Genomic DNA, 21,488 nt, shown 5'->3' with positions numbered 1-21,488 from the left:
GGCTCGATCTCTGAGATCCTTTGGCTAGCGATTCTGCAGCTCCGCACCCGGTGGGCGTTGAAGGATCGGTCCCCTCCCTGTAACCCTACCCTGAGGGATGGGCCCGGAGGGACAGGCACTGCCCCTGGGCAAGGAGAACTAGCAGGACCAAGGAAGTACTGGAAGAAGGAAAACAAGAACTCAACTTCGTAGTGTCACTGGGCCAAATGAAAGATGTCCCAGAGTCCTGTGTGTGATACCAGAGGGAAAGGCAGGAAGTTCTGTAAGTCTATATAGCCAGTAAGGACGGTCTACGAGCGCCGAACCCGGTGCGTCGGCATAACCTCGGAGTCTAGTGCGCAGCAGGTCAAGGCAGAAAGATTGTTGTAAGTGCAAACTTTACTTCTATAACTGAGAAGAACTTAAATTTTCTCTTAACCAGAAGTGTGTAGTTCAGTGGTAGATAGCTTTCCTAGCATGCATGAGAACCCAGGTTCAGGCCTCAGCCCTGAAGTGAGCAGGAGGAACAGTGGAAGAAAAGAGAGAGAACTTTGTCCTAGGTCGTTAATTTTGCTAGACCAAGTACCCCAGAAAGTGATCCTTTCTATAACCTAAGGCTTGTAATCATCTTTTAACAAACAAACAAAGCTTTAAGAGTCTCATCCAGTCCAGGCTGGTTGCCATGCAGCTGAGGATGGCCTTGAACTTCTGACTCCGTTTCCATCTAGTGCTAGGTTTACAGGTATATGCCCAGTACACCTGTCATGGGGTCTGAACCCAGGGCTCATGCATGGTATGAAGACAAACTACTGTCTGTGCTACATCAGAAGCACACCCCCAGCCTCTGGACTCTGGGTTTGGCAGAGCATGTTACATGCGTGTGGGTACACATGTGTAAGTGGAAGGGCTCCCCCTGTCTCTGCCTCCCAGAACTGGGATATCAAGCAACATCCTGCCTTGGCTTTCCCCCCATAGGTTCTAGAAATTGAACTCAGGTCCTCATACTTTCGAGACAAGCACGTTGCCAACTGAGCCTTACATCAGGTAGTCAGAAAGTTCCTGAACTGCAATACTTTTTTTTTTTTTAAGGTAATGCAAACAAATGTTCGGAATCTAACATAGAGATGGCAGAAAAGTTTGAATGAATAAACATTCACAGCTGCTATTGAAAGACCCTCGTCCAGAGGACCTTTATCTGAGGGGACCCCAGGACCCAAGAATCAGCCGAGACCACTGGCTGCAATCAGCATGAGGGTTTATTTGATCAAAGTACACAGGTACCTGTGGGCACACAGTCTCTCAGAGGACTTGCGCGCCGGACAAAGGGGCAGTCCCCTTTTTATAGGGCTTGGGGGGCAGAAGCAAGGTACAGAAGCAGAAGCATAGCAACAGGGTTCTAATTGGTTAGTTTAAATGTGGCCAGGGAGTGAGCCCAAGGACATGGCTCCAAGGAAACAGCTCCTGATACCAGCTGGGGCTGCAGCTCCTGAGAATAGTTGCCTTGGGCTTATCTAAGTGTGGGAACTATGGCAGAAATATGGCTTTAAGGAGGCAACTCCTGGTACCAGTCAGGCTGCAGCTTCCGAGGATAATTGCTTTGGGCTCATCTAAGTGTGGGGACGGTGGCAGAAATATGGCTTTAAGGACACACTCCTGGTTCCAGTCGGGGGCTGCAGCTTATCTGAAAGCTGGGCTTGTCTGAATGTCTTCCTTTCTTTGTCTATTGCTAGCTGGACGGACTCTCATCGGTATCTTGCTTGGCCACCTGGGACCCTGACCTAGCCTGCCCCGTGTGTGCACAGCCTTACAGACATGGCATTTACTGTTGCTAAGCGGGGGTCTTTCACTATGGCTGCTGAGACTTGGGCTCCAGTCCTCTCCAGGAGTGGTGCATACTCTTAACCACTCCGTCATCATCACAACCTTTACTCAGGGAAGACAGACAACGGGACAGGAAACCAGCTGAGTGTGGTGGTGTAGGTCTTTAATCCTAGCATGTGGGAGGCAGAAGTGAAGGATCTTAGTTTGAGCATAGCCAGGACAACATAGAGAGATCTTGCCCTCTCCCTAAAATTAGACAAAATAAACAGACATGCTGGCTGGCTATTTTTATGTCAGCTTGATACAGGCCAGAGTCTTAGGAGACGAGGAAACCTCAATGGAGAAAGTATCTCCAGAAGGTCAGACTCTAGGCAAGCCTTGGGACATCCTTCTGATTACTAATCGATGGCGAGGGCTCAGCCCATTGCGGGTGGAACCACTCCTGGGCTTGGTGGTTTGGAAGCTATAAGAAAGCAGGCTGATAGAGCCAAGAGAAGCAAGCCAGTAAGCAGTGCTCCTCCATGGTCTCTGCATCAGCTCCTGCCTCCCAGGTACTTGCTCTGGCTTCCTTCAGAGATGGACTGTGAAGTAAATGTGTATGTCAAATAAACCCTTTCCACCCCAGCTGGCTTTGGTCATGTGTCTGCTTCACCATAGCAACAGTAACCCAAACTAAGATGGTAGGAAGTGGAATAGTATACAGGCTCTAATAATCGCGGAATCTGAAATGGGAAGCTTAGCTGACCATGAGAAGAAATTTCCTTTAGACCTGCAAATAGGTGGCAGAGCCCAGTGCAAAGTAAAATGTTACCTTGGAGGACCACGGTAGAAAGCCTACAAGTAAGGGTTGCTTTGGCTACTCCCATAAACCCCATGCACCTCCATTCTCTCTCTGTGCCTAGCACAAGCTTCTTTGTCCTGTCAAGGTAACTAACACTTAAAAAAAAAAAGATTTATTTAATGTATATGAATACACTGCCACTGTCTTCAGACACACCAGAAGAAGCATCAGATCCCATTACAGATGGTTGTGAGCCACCATGTGGTTGCTGGGAATTGAACTCAGGGTCTCTGGAAGAGCAGTCAGTGCCCTTAACCACTGAGCCGTCTTTCCAGCTCATAACTAAGACTTTTAAGAGCCGGTCCAAAGTTACATCCCCTGTAAAAGATTTTCCCAGTCAAAATTTTGCCTTTTCTGTTCTCTGCTTCTGCAGAAAAGACTAATTTTTGAGGCAGAAATGTGGACATATTATCTAGTAGCAAATTCTCTTTTTCTCTCTTTTCTTCCTCCCCTCTTTTCCACCCCCCACCACATTTCAGAACTATATAAATATTAATTCATTTAACCAGCTGTCTTTAATAAATAAAAACTACAAAAGACAACCAAATATTACACACTATATACTCCATATGCCGTAGTTAATCATCTACCTTCAAAATAGATGGCAGTGGTGGACCTCAGAGATCACTCAGAAGGTAAAAGCATTTGCTCCGTAGTCAAATAACCTGAGTCCAACCAGGGCTCCAGGGTCCACATGGTTGAAAAAGACACCCGGAATTAGTTTGCTGACCTTCACATGCATGTGGTAGCATGTGCACATAAGTGTACACGCATATACTTTATTTTTTTATTTTAAAAAGATGCTTAAGGGCATGTTCTGCACTCATTGTGTTCCTCCTTCCTCAAAGTATGTTTTCTTTTTCTTTTTTAAAAATTTATTTATTTCTTTTATGTATATGAGCACACCGTAGCTGTCTTCAGATACACCAGAAGAGGGCATCAGATCCCATTACAGATGGTTGTGAGCCACCATGTGGTTGCTGGGAATTGAACTCAGAGCAGTCTGTGCTTTTAACCACTGAGCCATCTCTTCAACCCCTGTTTTCTTTTTCATTGTGCACTTATCTTGAGGATTTAGCCTACAGTGTATGAGTCAGGGAAGGCCTTGTGCTCATAATAAGCATTAGAAGAACCCGGAGTGTTACACACTCACAGGATGCCTTCAAAGAAATTATCTGGCCAGAAGGCTGGTAGCATATGTAGTTGATACCCCGGTGACCTTTGTCCTATGTGTCTGAGACCACACACTGGGTCTTCCCCAGACCCTTATGAGCATGTTTTTCTCTATCAGTCCTATAGAGCCCATCTCTGTGGAAGGTGTGGCATGTGCTTCACAAAGAGTTTTGATGTCACATCTGATGTGTATTTAGCTAACATTGTTCCTCCTTTGTTGTGCCCATGGGATTGAGTTAATTATCACCTGGAAAGTTTTCACCAAATGCTGCTGTGCTTAAATATGCCTAAAACAAACTATTTTATGTCAGACTCCTGGAGTTTGAACCAATGCCGCTGTTTAGTCATGTTGTACAGAGCTACCTTCTTCCCAGGGATCACTACTCTGCCAGCCATGGCGGTTTTGGCGGTCCTAGTACTAGAGGATTTCAAGAAGTACACTGTGACGATAGAATAGATGATGAAATGGTGACTCAATACCTGGCTGACACCCTTCAAGCAAGCATTGTCATCTTGCATGTGTGCTGTGAGGAGAAGGGCTGTGTGAAGCATTGCCTCATCTCCATTGCTTTAACAGGGTTCATTTTGGTCCCTTAGCTTCTCCATGTCCCCATAAGACCACACGATGAATGAGACCATTGTGCCTTTACTGCCTAAGCCAGAACTCTGCAGGCAGGAAGTGTTCAGCTGTGTTTGTCCAGTAAGTGCATGAAGGAAGCACTTGTGTTAGATTTCCAAGCCCAGCCTGGCTCAGTGTGTAGAGAAGAGGGCAGCCTGTGGAGGGAGGCGACAGTCAAGGAGAAACAATGATGTGCTTACTCAAGGATCCAAGGTCCCAGAAGAGCCTGGCACATAGCAGACATTTCATGAGTGTATGTCGGATGACTAATACTGGCAAACCAAAGCAGAGATCTGTGGAGAGTCTGGGCAGGCACCAGCAGACTGCTGTATCTGGCTAGAAAGAAACAGTGGATGAAGAAGGATGAGGCTGGATCATGAACTAAGACTGAAGTAGAAAATCACGGAGTCATTCACTCTGTACCAGATATGTGTCTTACTTGCCTTGCTGTTGTGTTAAACCATCAGGTGAGAGCAATTGAGGAGTTAAGACTATGGTGGCGCACACCTTTAATTCCAGCACTCAGGAAGCGAAAACAGGTAGATCTCTGACTTTGAGGCCAGCCTATTCTGCAGAGTGAGTTCCAGAACAATCAATACTACAGTGAGAAACCCTGTATCAAACAAACAAAAAAACCTAACAACTTTCTTAGTCAGGGTTTCTATTCCCGTACAAACATCATGACCAAGAAGCAAGTTGGAGAGAAAAGGGTTTATTCAGCTTACACTTCCACATTGCTGTTCATCACCAAAGGAAGTCAGAACTGGAACTCAAAGCAATCAGGAAGCTGGAGCTGGTGCAGAGGCCATGGAGGGATGTTACTTACTGGCTTGCTTTCCCTGGCCTGTTCAGCCTGCTTTCTTATAGAACCCAGGTCTACCAGCCCAGGGATGGTACCATCCACAATGGGCTGGGCCCTCCCCCCTTGATCACTAGTTGAGAAAATGCCTTACAGCTAGATCTCATGGAGGCATTTCCTCAACTGAGGTTCCTTTCTCTGTGATAACTCCAGCCTGTGTCAAGTTGACACAGAACCAGCCAGTACAACAACAAAAGCAACTTATGAAGTGAGGGTTTATTTTGGTTGACTGAGGTATTGTCCATCATATCGGGGAAAGCATGCAGCAGGAGTGTGAGTGAGGATGCTAATCACACTTGAGTCCACAATCAGGAAGATGAGGGAGATGAATGGTGATGCTCAGCTTGCTTTCTCCTCATTGTTCAGTCTAGGTGCCCCAGCCAGTGAGAGGTGCTACTTACATTGTGGTTGGGTGGTCTAAATGGGATGGCCCCCATAGGCTCATATATTTGAATGCTTGGTCACCTGGGAGTGGATCTGTTTCAAGGGATTACAAGAATTTGAGGTGTGGCCTTGCTGGAGGAAGTGTGTCATTGGGGGTGGGCTTTGAGGTTTCAAAAACCCAGACCAGGTCCAGTCTCTCTTCTCTCCCCTTCCCTTCCTTCCCCTCCCCCTCTCCTCCTCTTTTCTCTCTTCTCTCTTTCTCTCTCCTTTCTCTCCTCTCTGCCTGCTGCCCAAGGATCAGCATGTAGGTTTCAGTTACTGCCACCATGCTCCCTGTTATGAGGATAATGAACTAAACCTCTGAAACTGTAAGCCAGCCCCCATCTTACAAATTCTCTCCTTTATTAAAGTTGCTGAAGTCAATAACAATAACAAAGACTTCATACCAATAAAACAAAGACAGTAGGTTTCTCCATGCCTTTGAAGCTGGAAAAGCCCTCTTGAGCAGACCTGGAAAAGTATCTTCTAAGTGATTCTATATTTAACAGAGTTTACAATCAAAGTTAATCATGAAGCTAGAAGCAATTCAGGGTTCTTTTTTGTTTGTTTGTTTGGTTTTTTTTTTTTTGTTTTTTGCTTTTGGAGACATGGTTTATTTATGTAGCTCTGGCTGTCCTGAAACTAGTTCTGTAGACCAGGCTGGCCTTGCACCCACATAAATTCACTTGCCTCTGACTCCAAAGTGCTGGGATAAAGGTGTGCACCATTTCCCACCCTGTGCTTCAGGACTTTAGTGCCAGCACTGGGAAGGCAGAAGCAGGTGAATCTCTGAAATGGAAACCAGCCCGGTCTATATAGTGATTTCCAGGATGGCCAGAGTTATATAGTGTGACCCTAGCTAAAACAAAACAAGACAAAACTATGACATTATGATATCTTTCTCATAAATGTTGAAATTCCATTTTATCTCTATTTTACAAGTGCAAAGCTGACTCAGAATTACAATAATTTGACTAATCCTTGATATACTGAGTGAGGTCAGAAAAAGAAACGAGAAGGCAAGAAAAGATCTTTGCAAGGTCTCATTTTATTATTCATATATCAAGGCTAGCCTCAAACTCATAGCTAAGGGTGATCCTTCTCTCTCTACCTCTTGAGTGTTCGAGATCACAGGTATCACCACCAAACTCAGTGTATATGCTTCTAGGGATCAAATATAGGGCTTAATGCATACTAATCTAGAACTCTACCAACTGTGCCACATTCCCAGCTCATTTTAACATTTTAACTCACTGCACCATTGCCAGATGTTTTTTTCTTCTTCTTCTAGATTATACATCTGGTTAAGTCATTTTCCAGCACTAAAAGGTCTTTTTGTTTCTGATACAGGGTCTCACTATGTAAGCCAGGCCAACAATCATACCTGTGGTCCTCCTGTCTCTCTTCCTCTCTTTCATAACTAGTGTTATAAACATCTGTCCCCATGCCTGGCTCAGATCAAGAATTACTATTTTCTAATGAATATAAGTATTTAAGTAGATTGTGTGCATGCTTCTGGTGTCCATGGAGGAGAGAAGGCACCAGACTGTAATTACATTGTAAGCCACAATGTGGATGCTCAGAACAGAAGCCATGTATTCTACAAGAACAAGTGATCCTTACTTCAGCCCCTCAGTCTGCAGATTTAACGGCCATAATGCACTGTCTGAACAAGCTCCAGGGTCGTCAAGTGCCCTAGTTTGCTTTGTATTGCTGTGATAAGCACCAAGACCAAAAGCAACTTGGAGAAGAAAAGGTTTATTTTGTTAGATTTCTGTCCCGGGCTATCATCACTCAGGGAATTCAGAGTAGAACTGGAGGCAGGAACTGATGCAGAGACCACGAAGGATCACTGACTCCTGGTTTGCATCCTTCAGCTCCTTCAGCCTGGAGAAGGACAGTCTGACCTTCAACTGTGTTTATTAGTGCTCACAGCCACGGAAACTGAGAGGTCTGCTAGGGGTAGAACTGACTGATCTTTTGTAACGCCAACCCGAGGAGCTTGGAAATAAAACTGTTGCAATTGTAAGGAGTCACTTGTCTGTCCTTCCTTTAATTGTTTGCCCAAGGCAAGACAGACAGACTACCTTGGGAGACAGGCTGCCTCAACAGATATTCCTTTCTGTGTTAACCAATAGCAGATGAACCCGGGACTCTATCAGTGTGTGTGTAGTGTGTATGTATATGATGAACACGTGTGTTTGTGCATTGATGTGGGAGTCAGAAGATAATGTTCACAATCATCTGTGATCTCCCTTCTACCTTATTCACTGAGGCAGGTTCTCTCAGGCAACGCAAGAGCTCATCAAAATGGCTAGTCTCTTAGCCAGTTTGCTCTGGGATCTCTTCTGAGGTTGGTATTACAGACGGACCACCATGACCACCCAATATTTACATGGTTTCTGGAGATCTGAACTCTGGTCCTCAGGTTTGCTCATTAGGCTTTTAACTGTGCAGTCCAGACACTTTTGACAATCCAAACACATACGTGGACCAGTGGCCTCTTTTGCAGGAATCCTGTACTATTCATCTTGGGGTTTGCCATAGAAGCTGGATTCTGAAGATTAGAAAGGACTAGGCATCCCCCGGCAACACAGAGACTATGCTGAGACACGTGGAGAGAATTTCATTTCCCATGTTTGAAAACACTATTTTTTTCTGGGCAGAGAAACAAGACTAGTTGGATTCTTTGAGGAACTGGTTATTCATCCTTGGCTGTTCATACAGATCCTCAAAAAAAAAAAAAAAAAAAAAAAAAAGGACAATTTATCAGTGTGTGGGGATGTATTTAAAGAAAGATTATCTCAACTTTTGATAATGACTGTCATCAGAAGAAACGTTTCTAAGACTGATCTCAGTCAGCTAGCTGGTCTTGAAATAACTCTGTGTTTTAATGGCAGTGCAGCTGAACGGCAGGGCTGTCACCCTGACTAAATAGACCTTGGCTGTTCCTGCTGCCAGATGGCAGCCCGTAGTGACCAGTGCTATGACTCAGCAGGACTGGCTTAGACAACCTTATTTGATGTTATGGCTCTTCGAGAAGTGGCCACTGTGATTGTGTGGTACTGTCATGACCTGGTTCAGATTTTCCTTTTAAATATCAAGTGGACAAACAATCTCTATTTATATATTTTCTACCTGACTGCACCTTTCCACTGATTAAAATTTTGGCTTAGTTAGAAGTTGGTTAAAGGCACTTAACAAAGAAAAGTTCCACTAGCAAAATACCACTTTTATAGCTAACCAATTACAGTGTTAGTGATAAATGGAGCAGAACTGTGCTGTTATGAATTCTTCCTATGATTACACATCAGGTTTCTGAAAAGCCCTAGGCCCAGGACTGAAGAGATGGCTCAGTGATTAAGACTGTTTGATGCTTACAGAGGACCCAGGTTTGATTCCCAGCACCCATATTTGGTGGCTCAAAACCCCCTTTAAGTCCAGCCCAAGGGAGATCTGAAACCTTAGGCCTCACTCTTGTAACAAAAGTCCTCGTTTCTTCTGCTGCATGATAATGCGGATATAATGTCTTCAGGCCCTAAGGTTCTATGTTAAAACAACCAGCAGTCTATTTCCTAGTCCCAGGACTGGAGAGGTGGCTCAGTGGTTAAGAGCCCTGACAGCTCAGTTCCCAGCAACCATATGGTGCCTCACAAATCACCCATTGCACTCTTCTGGCATGTATGAAGACAACTGCAGTGAACGCGTATAAATAAAACTAAATCTTCAAAAAATATTCTGCATGTATAGTCCCCCTCTTAGACTTTCCGTGCACGCCTTCTGGTTTTGCTCCCCTGTGCTGGCATTACAAGCAGATGACACCATCCCTGGCTTTTTAAAGTGAGAGACATGATCTAAACTCAGGTTCTCATGGTTTCATAGCAGGTGCTTTATCAACCGAGCCGACTTTCACCAACACAGACACACTAAGTTCCCTTGGCTGGCCCAGAGCTTCTTTGTAAACCAAGCTGTTCTGAAACCATGGATCTGCTAGCCTCTGCCACCCCAGGGCTAGCATTAAAGGCATGTGCCTGTTAAAAGAATTCTTTGTTGTTGTTAAAGATTGTCTGTCTGTCTGTATATACATATGTATGCATGTCTGTATGTGTATGTGCATGTGTGGGCAGGTACCTGTAGTGCCTGAAGTGTCCAGAAGAGGATGTCAAATTCCCTGGAGCTGGAGTTACAGGCAGTTGTGAGCTGTCTGATGTAAGAACAGCATATGCTCTTCACCAATGAGTGGTCTTTTCTTTCCTAAAGAACCTTTAGGGCATATCCTAGCAGGAAGTTCTTGGCTAGCTATGGGTACTGTCAGGCGATTCTCAAATCTGTAGATTTCCTGTTTCCACTGTTGGTGCTGTTTTCGGGTGAATAGAAGTTCTTAATGTGAAGGCCATCCTATTTACAACATATGCTGCTCATGTTTTTGTAAAACATTGCGTTTTTCAGAGTGAAAAAGATGTAACTCCATGATGAGCAGGGGTTGTGCATGCTTTTGAATCCCAGCATTTGGGAGACAGAGATGGGCAGATCTATGTGAGCTCAAGGCCTGGTCTAAAGAGATTCAGGACAGCCAGAGCTATATAAAGAATCATTGTCTCAGAAAGCAATAAATGAACGAATAAATAAATAAATAAATAGTTATTCCATATTTGCTTCTTATAAGACTGCTTTTCAAAACAATGACAGTGGTTTCAATGTATACTAAATGCCGGTATACATAGCCAGCAGATTTACATAAGTGTTTTGTTATACCCATCACAGACCCTAGCAAGGTCCTAGCTAGTCCTGTGTTCTGCTCTTTGGGGTAAGTGTTCATGGTAAGTCTGAGAGTTGGGTGGTGCCAATCTGTTCCTTTAATGAGTAGAGTGTTTTAGCCAAGACATTAGTCACTGTTCACAAATGGTCTGGTGTCCCACATTACATCAACAGCATCTGTTTGGTGGTGTGCTTGTTTAATGCCACTGGTGAAGGGATCCCAGGGATCCCAGGGGTAACACAGTTTTCCTACCAATGTTAGTATTCTATCTGTTGTGATGTGGCTTGTGCCAAGACTGCACTTGAGCAAGCTTACAAAGACAGCAGAGGGGCCTACAAGGATGACTGTGTAATACTCAGGATCCAGACCTGGGTAAGACTGTTGAGAGCCTTCTCTCCTCCAGCAGCCTGCATAGTACCTGCCGGCTCTATGGAAGCTGACAAGCAGAACAGAAGTTTAGAGGTCAGATCCTGCTTAATTCCTCAGTGTTCTCTGTCCTGTAACCAGAGCATGGCATGCCTTCAGCAATAAACTGAATAAACTAGATGGTTCACCACAGCATCTAGTTGTGCTGAGCACTGTATGGTGGTATGGTGTTTCTGTTTTGTTCTGAGTTTTTAGGCAGCATCTCACTCTTTATCCAGGTTGGCCTGGACTTTCTTCTGTAGTCCAGGCTGGCCTAGAACTTATTCTGTGCCCAGACTAGCTTCAACCCCATGGGTGCTCACACTCCTCATGACTTCTCAGTGTTGAAATTACAGGCATGAGCCATCACACATGGTTGCAACCTTTATTCTGGACCCATTAGAACCCAACTGCTAGTGTCCTAAGAACCTTGGGCCCTTCATGGCTTCCTGTCTTGGGACAAGTCTTCACCCCAAATGTCCTCCAGGTTGATGACCTAGGGAACCCTTTAAAATATAGCTTGTATACCCATCTCTACTCCTGTGCGTGGTAGCAACTCTTTCCTCTGTACCAACCTCGCTGAGTTGTCTAGAAAGCTGACGGTCACCCAGTCATTCATCACTAAATCTTCCGTCTCCACACGTTGAACCAGTGCCGGAAAAGTTAAAAAGCTCTTTGGCAGAAGGATGTTTGGCTGGCTTTGTTGGTTCCTGCTGGTAGGAAAATGTTGAAGAGGCAAATTCAGGAGGACCATGAGTTTGAAGTCAGCCTGTGTTACACCAGAGGAACTGGGGAGATGGCTCAGAGGACCCAAGTTTGATTCCCAACACTCACATCAGGCAGTTCACAGAGGATCTGTCTCTCTCCTCTGGTGTCTGGAGACCCCTGCACTGACATGCACATCTTCAAATATATCTACATATCATAAAAATAAACTATGAGAAAAGAAGTGCGTGTCATGCAATACCCATAGAGCAGTGGTATACATTTGTAATCCCGGTATTGTGACAGGGAGAAACAAGCATCCCTGGGCCTTGCTGGTCAGGCCAGCCATATTGGAAAGCTCTGGGTTTAATGGAGACCCTGTCTCAAAAATATAAGGTGCAATATGATCAAGGGAGACAACTATGTCAAGCTATGACTTCCCTACGCACGTTTAAATATGTACTGGCACACACAGGTACACATATGTAGATATATGTCCCATACAGAAACACCGCATCCACAAGAGAAGTCTGCATTCTAAAGCACGGGCTTATACTAGAATGTAGAAGTAGTAGTTCTCACCAGCTGAAATTCAGAACAAGTTCAACAGGTCATGGGAATTGGTAAGAGGGTGTGCTGGCAGAAACTTGTAGTCAGGCATGTGGATTCAGATCAGATTTAGGAACCAGTGTATATATGTGAGCAAATCAAGAGCTGATGTGGCTGAGGAACAGAATGCTACCTGCACTGTTGGTGTAGAGCTCTCAGGAGGTGAGAGGCAGGGTTCCGGTGCAGACAGTTGTGTAAGTGGACTAGTGTCACTAGGGCATCGGCTGGGTTGATGTGAGCCAGGGAAACGCCTCACTTTCATGGACAGCCATGCACTGCCTCTGCATCTTGCAGAGTTGTCATTTTTAATACATCATATTTTAGTGCTCAGGGCAATAGTTACCAGCAGTACAGTGGGCCCTGTCAGCAGTGTGTCTGTGGTAGAGTGCTCTTCCATGAGCTGAAGATATTGAAAAGAGGGAATGAGAGGACAAAGAGAGAGCTGCAGGTAAAGGCACTTTATACAAGCCTGGTGACCCAAGTTAGATTCCCAGAATACATGTAAAGACAGAAGGCTATACCGAGAAACCTGTACACACACACACACACACACACACACACACACACACACACACACACACAGAGTCTCTCTCTGTCATCTCTTTCTGTTCCTCCCTCCCTTCCTCCTTCTCTCCCTCCCTCCTTCCCTCCCCCCCCCCCCGTGTATGTGTTAATTTCTTCCTAACATTCTAAGACTGAAATCGATGAAAGAAAAACTAGATCTATACCCAGGATTGTTCTGGCATGTGTGAGGGGGATGTTGAGACAAATTCCGTGACAGCTAGAAAGTTTAACTGGCTGCCAAGATGGAGAGGAAGGAAAAAGATACGACCTTTTACAGTCCAGAGGTCACCAAAATAAAGGGGGACCTGAAATTCCAGTGGGTGAGGAGACAATTCGGGCCAGAGGGGAGGAAGGGGGCTTGACGTGAGCACAGAGCTAGAAAGAGAAAGCACCCAGGGAATCCTGACTTGTAAAAAGAGGTAAGAGGTCTACAGCCCACACCCACCTGGGGTATTTCGGTAGAGAGATGTAGGAGGCCTCAGGGATCTGGGGTTAGCTTCTCGGACAACATTTCCCTCCTCCTTGTAGCCTACTTTTCCTACCGACATCCAGTCGATATCGGCCCAGAAGCGAGAACAGCGTGTGAACGAGGCTTACACCTACACCGGCGTGTTCTGTGCCAGCCTCTTTGGCTTTAGCCTCTTGCTAGTGCTCCGCATGTCCCCACGGAACTGGGTGAAGTTCCTGGTGACCAACAATGGCCTTGAGCTCAACGCAGGACTCTGGACCTTATGCAACCATGAGCTTACATACCCAAGCCACCCTCTAAGTGCCTCAGAATCTGTGTCACGATGGCCACAATCACAGGCCTCATTTTCTTCCTTTAAGAGCTTTGGATCTGAGACGAGACATGAATATGGCTGCCCTTTTTACTGCTGTTCTGTATCTGTCCTATTTCTTATCCTGGGTTGATTCCTGTCCCAAATGAATGAAAGCTGCTACTATTCTTTAGGTAGAATTCTTTCGACACTCATAAGATACTCTCTTGGAAACAGATTTGGATACAGTTGACCCACATGATTGATACTCGAGCGTCCTTTTTATCTGGACCACTCCTCTTTCTAGATCAAGGTTTCTTATTGACAAATACAGGAGATCCCAAACAATTTTTTAAAGATTTATTTATTTAATATATATAAGTACACTGTAGCTGTCTTCAGACACACCAGAAGAGGGCTTCGGGTTCCATTACATACGGTTGTGAGCCACCGTGTGGTTGCTGTAATTTGAACTCAGGACCTCTGGAAGAACAGTCAGTGCTTTTAACCACTGACCCATCTCTCCAGTCCCTGGTCCGAAACATTTTGAAACTTTGACTGCTAAGCCTGCTGCCCTTCAAAAGCGGAAATCAGAGCTGGGGAGGAAGCTCACCTGTAGAGTAGTCACGGCAATCAACATATGTGGAGGACAGGGGTGTGGCTAAGTTGGCAGTGTGTTTGCCTACCATTCACAAGGCTTAGCTGGGATGGCACCCCTATAATCCTAGCATTCAGAATGCAGAGACAGTAGGAGCAGTCAGTTTGAGAAAGCCTGGGCTATTACCGTATCCTATTTCTTTTAAAATCATGTGATCTTGTCTCAGAATAAAAAAAAAAAGTATGTTAAGCCTGGTAGCACATGCCTATAATCTTATTCCTTGGTAGGCTGAGGGAAGATGATAGAGTGTGAGAAAAACCTGGGTTACATAGCCAGACCTGTGTGCGTGTGCGTGTGCGTGTGCGTGTGTGTATGTGTGTGCACAAACACTTGAATGTATGTTAACATCTATGTGTGAAACATTTACTTATTTACACTTGTGTGTGTGTGGTTACACATCTACCACAGCACACTTGTGGCGGTCAGTGCACAACTTCCTGGAGCTGGTTTTCGACTTCCCTAGAAGTCCCAGGGATCCAACCCGGGTTGTCAGGCTTGGCATCAAGTGCTTTTACCCACTGAGTCATCTTGCTGCCCCCCCAACCCCCAGTACCAGAACCATATGAACTGGTTAAGTGTAAGCTCAAGGGTGAACTTGGTAAAAGATAAGAGAGAAGGTCCAAAGGCAGGAAGTGCAGAGGGTGTGAAGCGACTCAGGACTGGGCTCTCAGACAAAGACAACCAGGCCCTCCAGTCTCTCGGGCTCTCCCGTGTGCAGACACTCATCATTGTTTATGTTTGCTTTTATCTCCACGGCCCAGCGTTTCCTGTTTGTTGGTGTGTCGTGCCAACATCAGGCTCAGCCTCACTGCTCATTAGTTCACACAAGCAAGAGGAAATCTACATTTCCAAGCCAAATAATCAAACAGATCCAACTTTGGCCAGGTTCCTTTTCTTGGTGCCCCTAGCTACAGTCAGGCTGCTGTAGGCAAGGATAGGGTGCTTGGAGTATCAGGAGCTAAATACTGCAAAATATGCCTAGCTGTGCGCTTTCCACAGCTCAGTCTCAGCAGCTGGTTCTTGAGGTTACATGGACTGTTCATTCTCAGTGGCACAGTCTTTAGAAAATGAGCTACTTTTAAGTTATTTTCTTTTTAATGTGGCTAACTTGTTGGAGGCCTCGAAGCAATTCATAAGCCTTCATGGCTAGGCTTATGATTTCTATCAATAGAAATGGATTTTTTTTTATCATAAGGAGCAGGCCATAGGGAACAAAGTGAAATTTATATCTTTAAAAGTAAAACATCTCCTCCTCCTCCCTCATCCCTCCTCCTCCCTGCTCCTCTTCCTCCTCCTCCTCCAAATAGGGTCTCAAGTGGCCAGCCTTCTTTTGCCTCCAACTGACTAAGCAGTTGAGGACAACCGGGAGCTTCTGTTCCTCCTGAATCTATATCCCAAGTATTAGGATTACCTGTGTGTACCACCTCACCTGGACAAAACTGAAATACTCTTTGTTTTAAAGGAGGGTCTCACTACGGAGCCCTGGCTGTCCAGTAGACTAGGCTGTCCTTGAACTCACAGAGATCTGCTGACCTCTGTCTCCTAAGTATTGGGACTAAACGCATGTGCCACAATCGATCCCAGCACTTATGAGGCTAAGGTAGGCTAGCCTCTCTTACTCTGTTGTCTAAGTTGAACCCAAATTCAGTAGATAATGAGTTAGAATAACATCCGTTCTCAAAAAAATAAATATAAAAAAATGCCAGGCATGGAGATGCACACTTGTAACTCAGCACTTAAAAGGATCAAGAGTACAAGGTCTTCAGTTACTTAGCAAGTGTGAGTCTAGCCTGGGCTACATGAGAGCTGTGTCAAACAACAGCAAGGTAAAACAATGAAATAAAATGCTAATAATGGTTACTTCTAATCAGAATGTTGCTGATTGTCTTCTTGTTTTGTTATATTTAGTGTTCATTACAATGTTTAGACTGAGCATATATTGCTTTTAGAACTAGAATTAGGGGCTGGAGAGATGGCTCAGCGGTTAAGAACACCAACTGCTCTTCCAGAGGTCCTGAGTTCACTTCCCAGCAACCACATGGTGGCTCACAACCATCTGTAATGGGATCTGATGCCCTCTTCGGGTGTGTCTGAAGACAGTGACAGTATACTTATATACATAAAATAACTGCTTTTTTAAAAAAAGCACTGGAATTAGAAATAAGGTCTTAAACTGGTTTGTGATGGAAATCAGTCCTTTTATAAACTAATTGACATTACTGAAATATTCAGGTACTATCTTTAATTTACCCACAGAGGCTTTGTCTTCACAATAAAGAAAATCCATGTAGCCAAGTATGGTAGTGTACCTGTAATTCTAGCACAGACACAGGAAGGTCAGCTATTCAAGGCCAGCTTAGGCTGCATAGTGAAACTCTGTCTCAGAAGGGGGAAAATTACTTTCAGTGATAATGAAAACTTAGTAAAGAGAATCTTATTAGTGTCCATGGTACCACATGGCAAACTCCATTTCACTTTCCTTCGTCTTAGTCCCTTCTCTAATTTTATTGGGCTTTAATTAGTTACCCATTTGTTTGTTTGTTTGAGACAAGGTTTCAAGTAGCCCAGGCTAGCCTGGAACTATGTAGCCCAGGCTGGTCTGGACCTCCCTAGTTCTCCTATCGTCTTGTCCCGAGTGCTGGGATGACTGGTGTGTGACGCTATGCCTGGCTCTCCAGGTTTCCCCAAGGATGTCAGTTACTGAACTGAGCAGGATTATCTTCTCCTTGCAGATTATCTCCAGTGCTCCAGAGCCCTGTTCACCATCTCTGTCCTCTGCATGCTTACCAGCTTTGGCTTGCTGCCCAGCTCTTGTCGCCCTGCAGAAATAATGGTGTCCGATGACTTGGATCTGAAGGTGTCCATGCCCAGCTTCTCCGCAGGTATGGACTAGTGAGGTAGTAAATGCACCAAGGTCAAAGTGTCAAGGAAACTGAGTGTCTCTGGGGGCTATCGTAGTCTTTCCCATCCTTTACTTCTCTTCAACATCACACCAAGTGACCACTATGTCATTGCATGGAATGTTTAGCTTAATTGTCTAGTACCAAGGTAGAGGACCCTTTCTCATCTTGGCTAATCCCCAAGTTTTAAACCTTTTGATCTCTGCCCTGGGTATGATCCCTACAAAGGAAAGAGGAGCTGGGGGTGGCAGCCAAGGCCAACGAAGATGCTAATAGATTGTGACACCTTTCCTTTTGGTCCCAGCTGTCTGCTTGCTCCTCTGCCTCAACCTGTTTCTGGTGCAGGTTGAATGGTACACAGAGAGTGCCTTGGAGTCTGAGTTCCTGTGGACCTATTATGTTAATTGGTGCAGTGACGTCTTATATATCTGTGCTGGCCAGTCAACCCCCCCCCCCCGAGCTGGCATTAGGAGGAGGGAACAGGAAGTCATTTCTGTGACAGGAGGTAGAAGGGGGAAGAAATAGACACATGGCAAGTTTGTACTTGGTGAGGTGGGAAAGCAATGGTTTGATCATCTAAAGCTTAGAATTAGTAACTTGTTCTCTCGAAAAATGAGGTGTGGATGGGCTGAGTAATTTGTTTAAGGGTTCACAGAAAACAAGAGCATACTCATTGAAATCCAGGGGAGTGAAGCGTTCCTCCAACCAGACGGTAAATGAGGACTACGAATTTTAAGAGCTAAGAGACCATCTGTCTGTTAAACTACACCTTGTTTTCCCCTTCTTCTAGGGATCATCTCTTTCCTCAACTACATAACTTTCCAATCTCATCCTCCTTATGGGATTGTCAGATAGGATCTGCAGCAGAAGTCCAGGCTGGGCTTTGGGCCAGTGCCAATACCAGTGCCTGCTACTGCTGACGTGTCCTGTTCAGAGATGCAGTGTCTAAGTGGGAGACGGGAAAAACTACGGAACACGAGATGGGAAACACTAGCTGCCACAAGACTGTGATAGGAAGACAGAAGGCTAAATCCTGCTGTCTTAAAAATAAAGAAAGAGAGGCCAGTGGGACATGATGGTGAAATTCTCAATGCGACCTTCTGATATCATGTTTATAGTGGCATGAAGGCTAACAAAACGTCTTTTGTGTGCACCGCATCCAAAATATGTAAGACAGTCCTGGAGAAAGAAAGGGAGGGCTGGAGAAATGGCTCAGCAGCTAGCAGTGCTGGCAGCAGAGTCATGGGATTGAGAGTTGGAATCCCGGCACCCATGTAACAAGCCTCCTCGAGGACTAGGTGGAGCTGCGGAGATGGGATATCAGCATTCTCTCCTGGAGTGCAAGCGCACACACAAATATGTCTTGAAAATAAAAGAGAAGATGGTGAGAATTCGCTGAGAAATTATATTTTATTCTTGCAAAAGAGTTATTTTTATTTATTTGTATGTGTCTCTCTGTGAGTGTATCACCTGTGTGCGAGTGCCTGCAGAGGCCAGAATAGGATCTCCTGAAACTTGAGTTATAGGCAGCTGTGAGCTCTCTGACTTGAGTTACGGGAGCTAAAATCAGGTCCTCTGGGAAAGCAACAAGTGCGCTGTAATTACTAGAATTCTCGCTGAGATATTTTTAATCATGATGATGGTGGTGGTGATAGAATTTAGGATCATAAGTAGAAAAGGCTACCAGTCAATGCTCTACGTGGAACAGAGAACTTTTCAGGCAATGGAAAATCCCATGAACCAAGTGAACCTTGATGAAGGAGAACTCTAAGTTGTTTTACTGCCTATGGCTTTGGGCATTCTCAGGTTGAAGACAGTTGGGCAACACTGATGGATAGGGATTGAAAACCACCAAAGGTGAAAACATCAGCTACCCAAAAAAGCTGAGAGGTTCTGGATGGATTCTGGGGGACTCATGGAGATCCCAGTTCTTACGAGGACTGATACTTAAACTGCTGTGTCCAGCCTGGCCTACAGAGTGAGTTCCAGGACAGCCAGGGATACATAGAAAAACCTGTAAAAGAATGATTCCTAGCTGATATTTAACGAGGCATTCACAAACTCACTGAAATTCTCTAGGACATTTGTAGTGATGGAAGGGAAGAGGGGGTCAAACCAAGATGAACAACTCACACACCAGAAACAAGTCATCCACAACAAACTAAACACCAGCAGGTGTTGAATATAATCCCAGGATGCAATGTGCTCTCATTTCAACAGTGAGTAGAAGTAAGGAGGATGGAGATCTCTGTGGTGTGGGTGCAAGGGACTTGGCATACTCCCAAGACAGATTAGGGTCAGGCCTACAGCTTTAACTCAAAAAATTTTTAGTAACTTAGTTGAGTTAAACAGCTGCCAGTCAGTGACTAGAGCTGTAATTTATTTAGAACTCGGGCTCAAGGTGCAGAAGGTTGCAAATGGAAGTAATGGGGCAGCCCCACCGGGTCACTCACTGTTGCTGTGGTGCTCCTGAACAGCAGAGCAGTGCAGGAGCCTGAAGCTCTGTATCAGAAGAGCCAGCCCTCACAGCTGGGTAGTTTGGAGCCTCACAACTAAGATAAAGCTGGACACCGCGCAGTTCTGTAATCCCAGACTCCTACAGGAACGGGAGGCAAAGCAGAGGATCTTTGTGAGTTCAAGGCTAGCCTAGTCTACAGATTGAGTACCAGGACAGCCAAAAGTACATAGAAAAACCATGTCCTGAAAAACCAAAAGAAGATGAGGAGGAGGAGGAAGAAGAGGGGGAAGAAGAGAAAGAGGAGGAAGAGGAGAAAAAAAATCATGGATATTTTAAAAGTAGGCACTGAAATAACGATTCGATAGAGTTATAGGCATTGTGGCTCATGTCTGCAATCTCAGCACTCAGCAAGCTAACGGAGAAAGATCAAGAATTTAAGGTTATCCTCTACTACATAGCAAGTTTGAGGATAGCCTAGACTATAATATATGTAGGACTCAGGTCTTAATTGTCAACTTAATACAGCCTAGAATTACCGCACAAGAGTTTCAAGGAGGAAATTTCTACACTGGGTTGATTTATGGGCGTGTCTTTAGGAGATTGCCTTAAGTTCATTGATGTGGGAAGACCAAGCCCACTGTTGGTGGCCGCATTCCCTAGGCAATGATGAAGAGTGGCGACTATGAGCTGAGCACAAGCAAGCTAGTGAACATGTTTGCACTCATTTACTTCTCTCTCCCGCTGACTGTGACTGTGACATAAGCACCTGTTTTAAGTTCTGGCAGCGTTGGTTTCTGTGCTGCGATGGACCATAATAATACATAAAAATAAACGAATAATAAAGCTAAAATACGCCCTCTTTTCCTTACATTGCTTTTCACCAGCCCATTTTATCATAGCAACAGCAATGGAGCTAAAACATAGACTATAATCTAGGAAACACTCAATAAAAGAGAAAGCAGCCTGGCTTAGTGGTACATGCTTTACAATCCTGAGAGCCTGAGGCAGGATGAACCATTTGGCTATATAGGAAAACCCTAGTCAAAGAAAAAGAGGAAGGCAGGAAAGAGGGAGAGAGGCAGGGAAGGAAGACTTTATTTTCAAATATCTAGAATATTAAAAAAAAAAAACTATGATGATGTCAAAAATGCTAAGAGCTGTCTCTTTGTCTTTTTGTCCTAATTATAACAAAATTAAACTTATATTCAGTTAACAGAATGACTAAGAGAAAGGATTGTCATTTTAATAACTTGTCAATGTAGATACAACAGAGTCTCAGTGGAAGTGACAAACTATTTGGAGTTAATCAAGAATGAGTTTTGAAAATCAAATCCCTAAGGGGCTTAGGCTCAGTGGGATCATGTTTACCTAGCATGTTAGAGGTGTGGGTTGAGGCTCCAGCACTACACAAAAATAAAGTGAGACCCTAAAAACATTTATTAGAAATAAAATTTATAGTTTAAACAAATGAGTGATGCATATAATCCTCAAGCCTTCGAAACAATTTTTCGTATTTTTAAAATATGAATAAACAGGTTTTAACATTATTTCAGATATTAATTACTTTCTCTGTTTCCATGATAAAATATCCCGATAAAAGCAACTTAAGGCAGGATATATTTTGGTTTATAGTCTGAGGGTACAGTCTGTCACCATGGGGAAGTCAAGGCAGGAGTTGGAAGCAACTGGTCACATTATATCCACAGTCAGGAAAAAGGGAATAGTGAATATCCCCACTGTCTTCTTATGCAGTTCAGGACCCAAGGCCAGGAAATGGTGCATCCACATGTAGGTAGGGTCTTCCCAGTAAAGTCACCTAATCCAGATAATCCCTTATAGGTGTGCTAGAGGCTTTCTCCTAAGTGATCATAGATCCTGCCAAACTCACAGTTATCACAACCAAAATCTCATTCTTTGAACAAAAACTGAACAGAAGACAAAGTACTGCACCTGGAGA

At 44.5% G+C, this 21,488-nt stretch overlaps 1 protein-coding gene and 1 long non-coding RNA gene across 2 annotated transcripts; both read left to right on the top strand.

The window, feature by feature from the left end:
* The first annotated feature begins 33 nt into the window (after positions 1-33).
* Positions 34-2,382, top strand: LOC308430589. Its single transcript, XR_013975356.1, has 3 exons — positions 34-365; positions 1,069-1,256; positions 1,710-2,382. It is a non-coding gene; the product is annotated as an uncharacterized lncRNA (long non-coding RNA).
* Positions 2,383-12,999: 10,617 nt separating this feature from the next.
* Positions 13,000-17,928, top strand: TMEM202 (transmembrane protein 202; the record flags this gene model as incomplete). The annotated part of the gene is made up of 5 exons (XM_080930604.1): positions 13,000-13,077; positions 13,286-13,526; positions 16,906-17,055; positions 17,378-17,503; positions 17,864-17,928. 5 exons carry the CDS (start codon positions 13,000-13,002, stop codon positions 17,926-17,928), a joined length of 660 nt encoding a protein of 219 aa, XP_080786730.1.
* Between the last annotated feature and the right edge of the window lie 3,560 nt (positions 17,929-21,488).

The sequence above is a fragment of the Micromys minutus genome (assembly GCF_963924665.1).
Source record: "Micromys minutus genome assembly, chromosome: 16".
In the NCBI taxonomy this organism is placed as follows: domain Eukaryota; kingdom Metazoa; phylum Chordata; class Mammalia; order Rodentia; family Muridae; genus Micromys; species Micromys minutus.
This window is presented reverse-complemented; position numbering and strand designations above follow the sequence as displayed.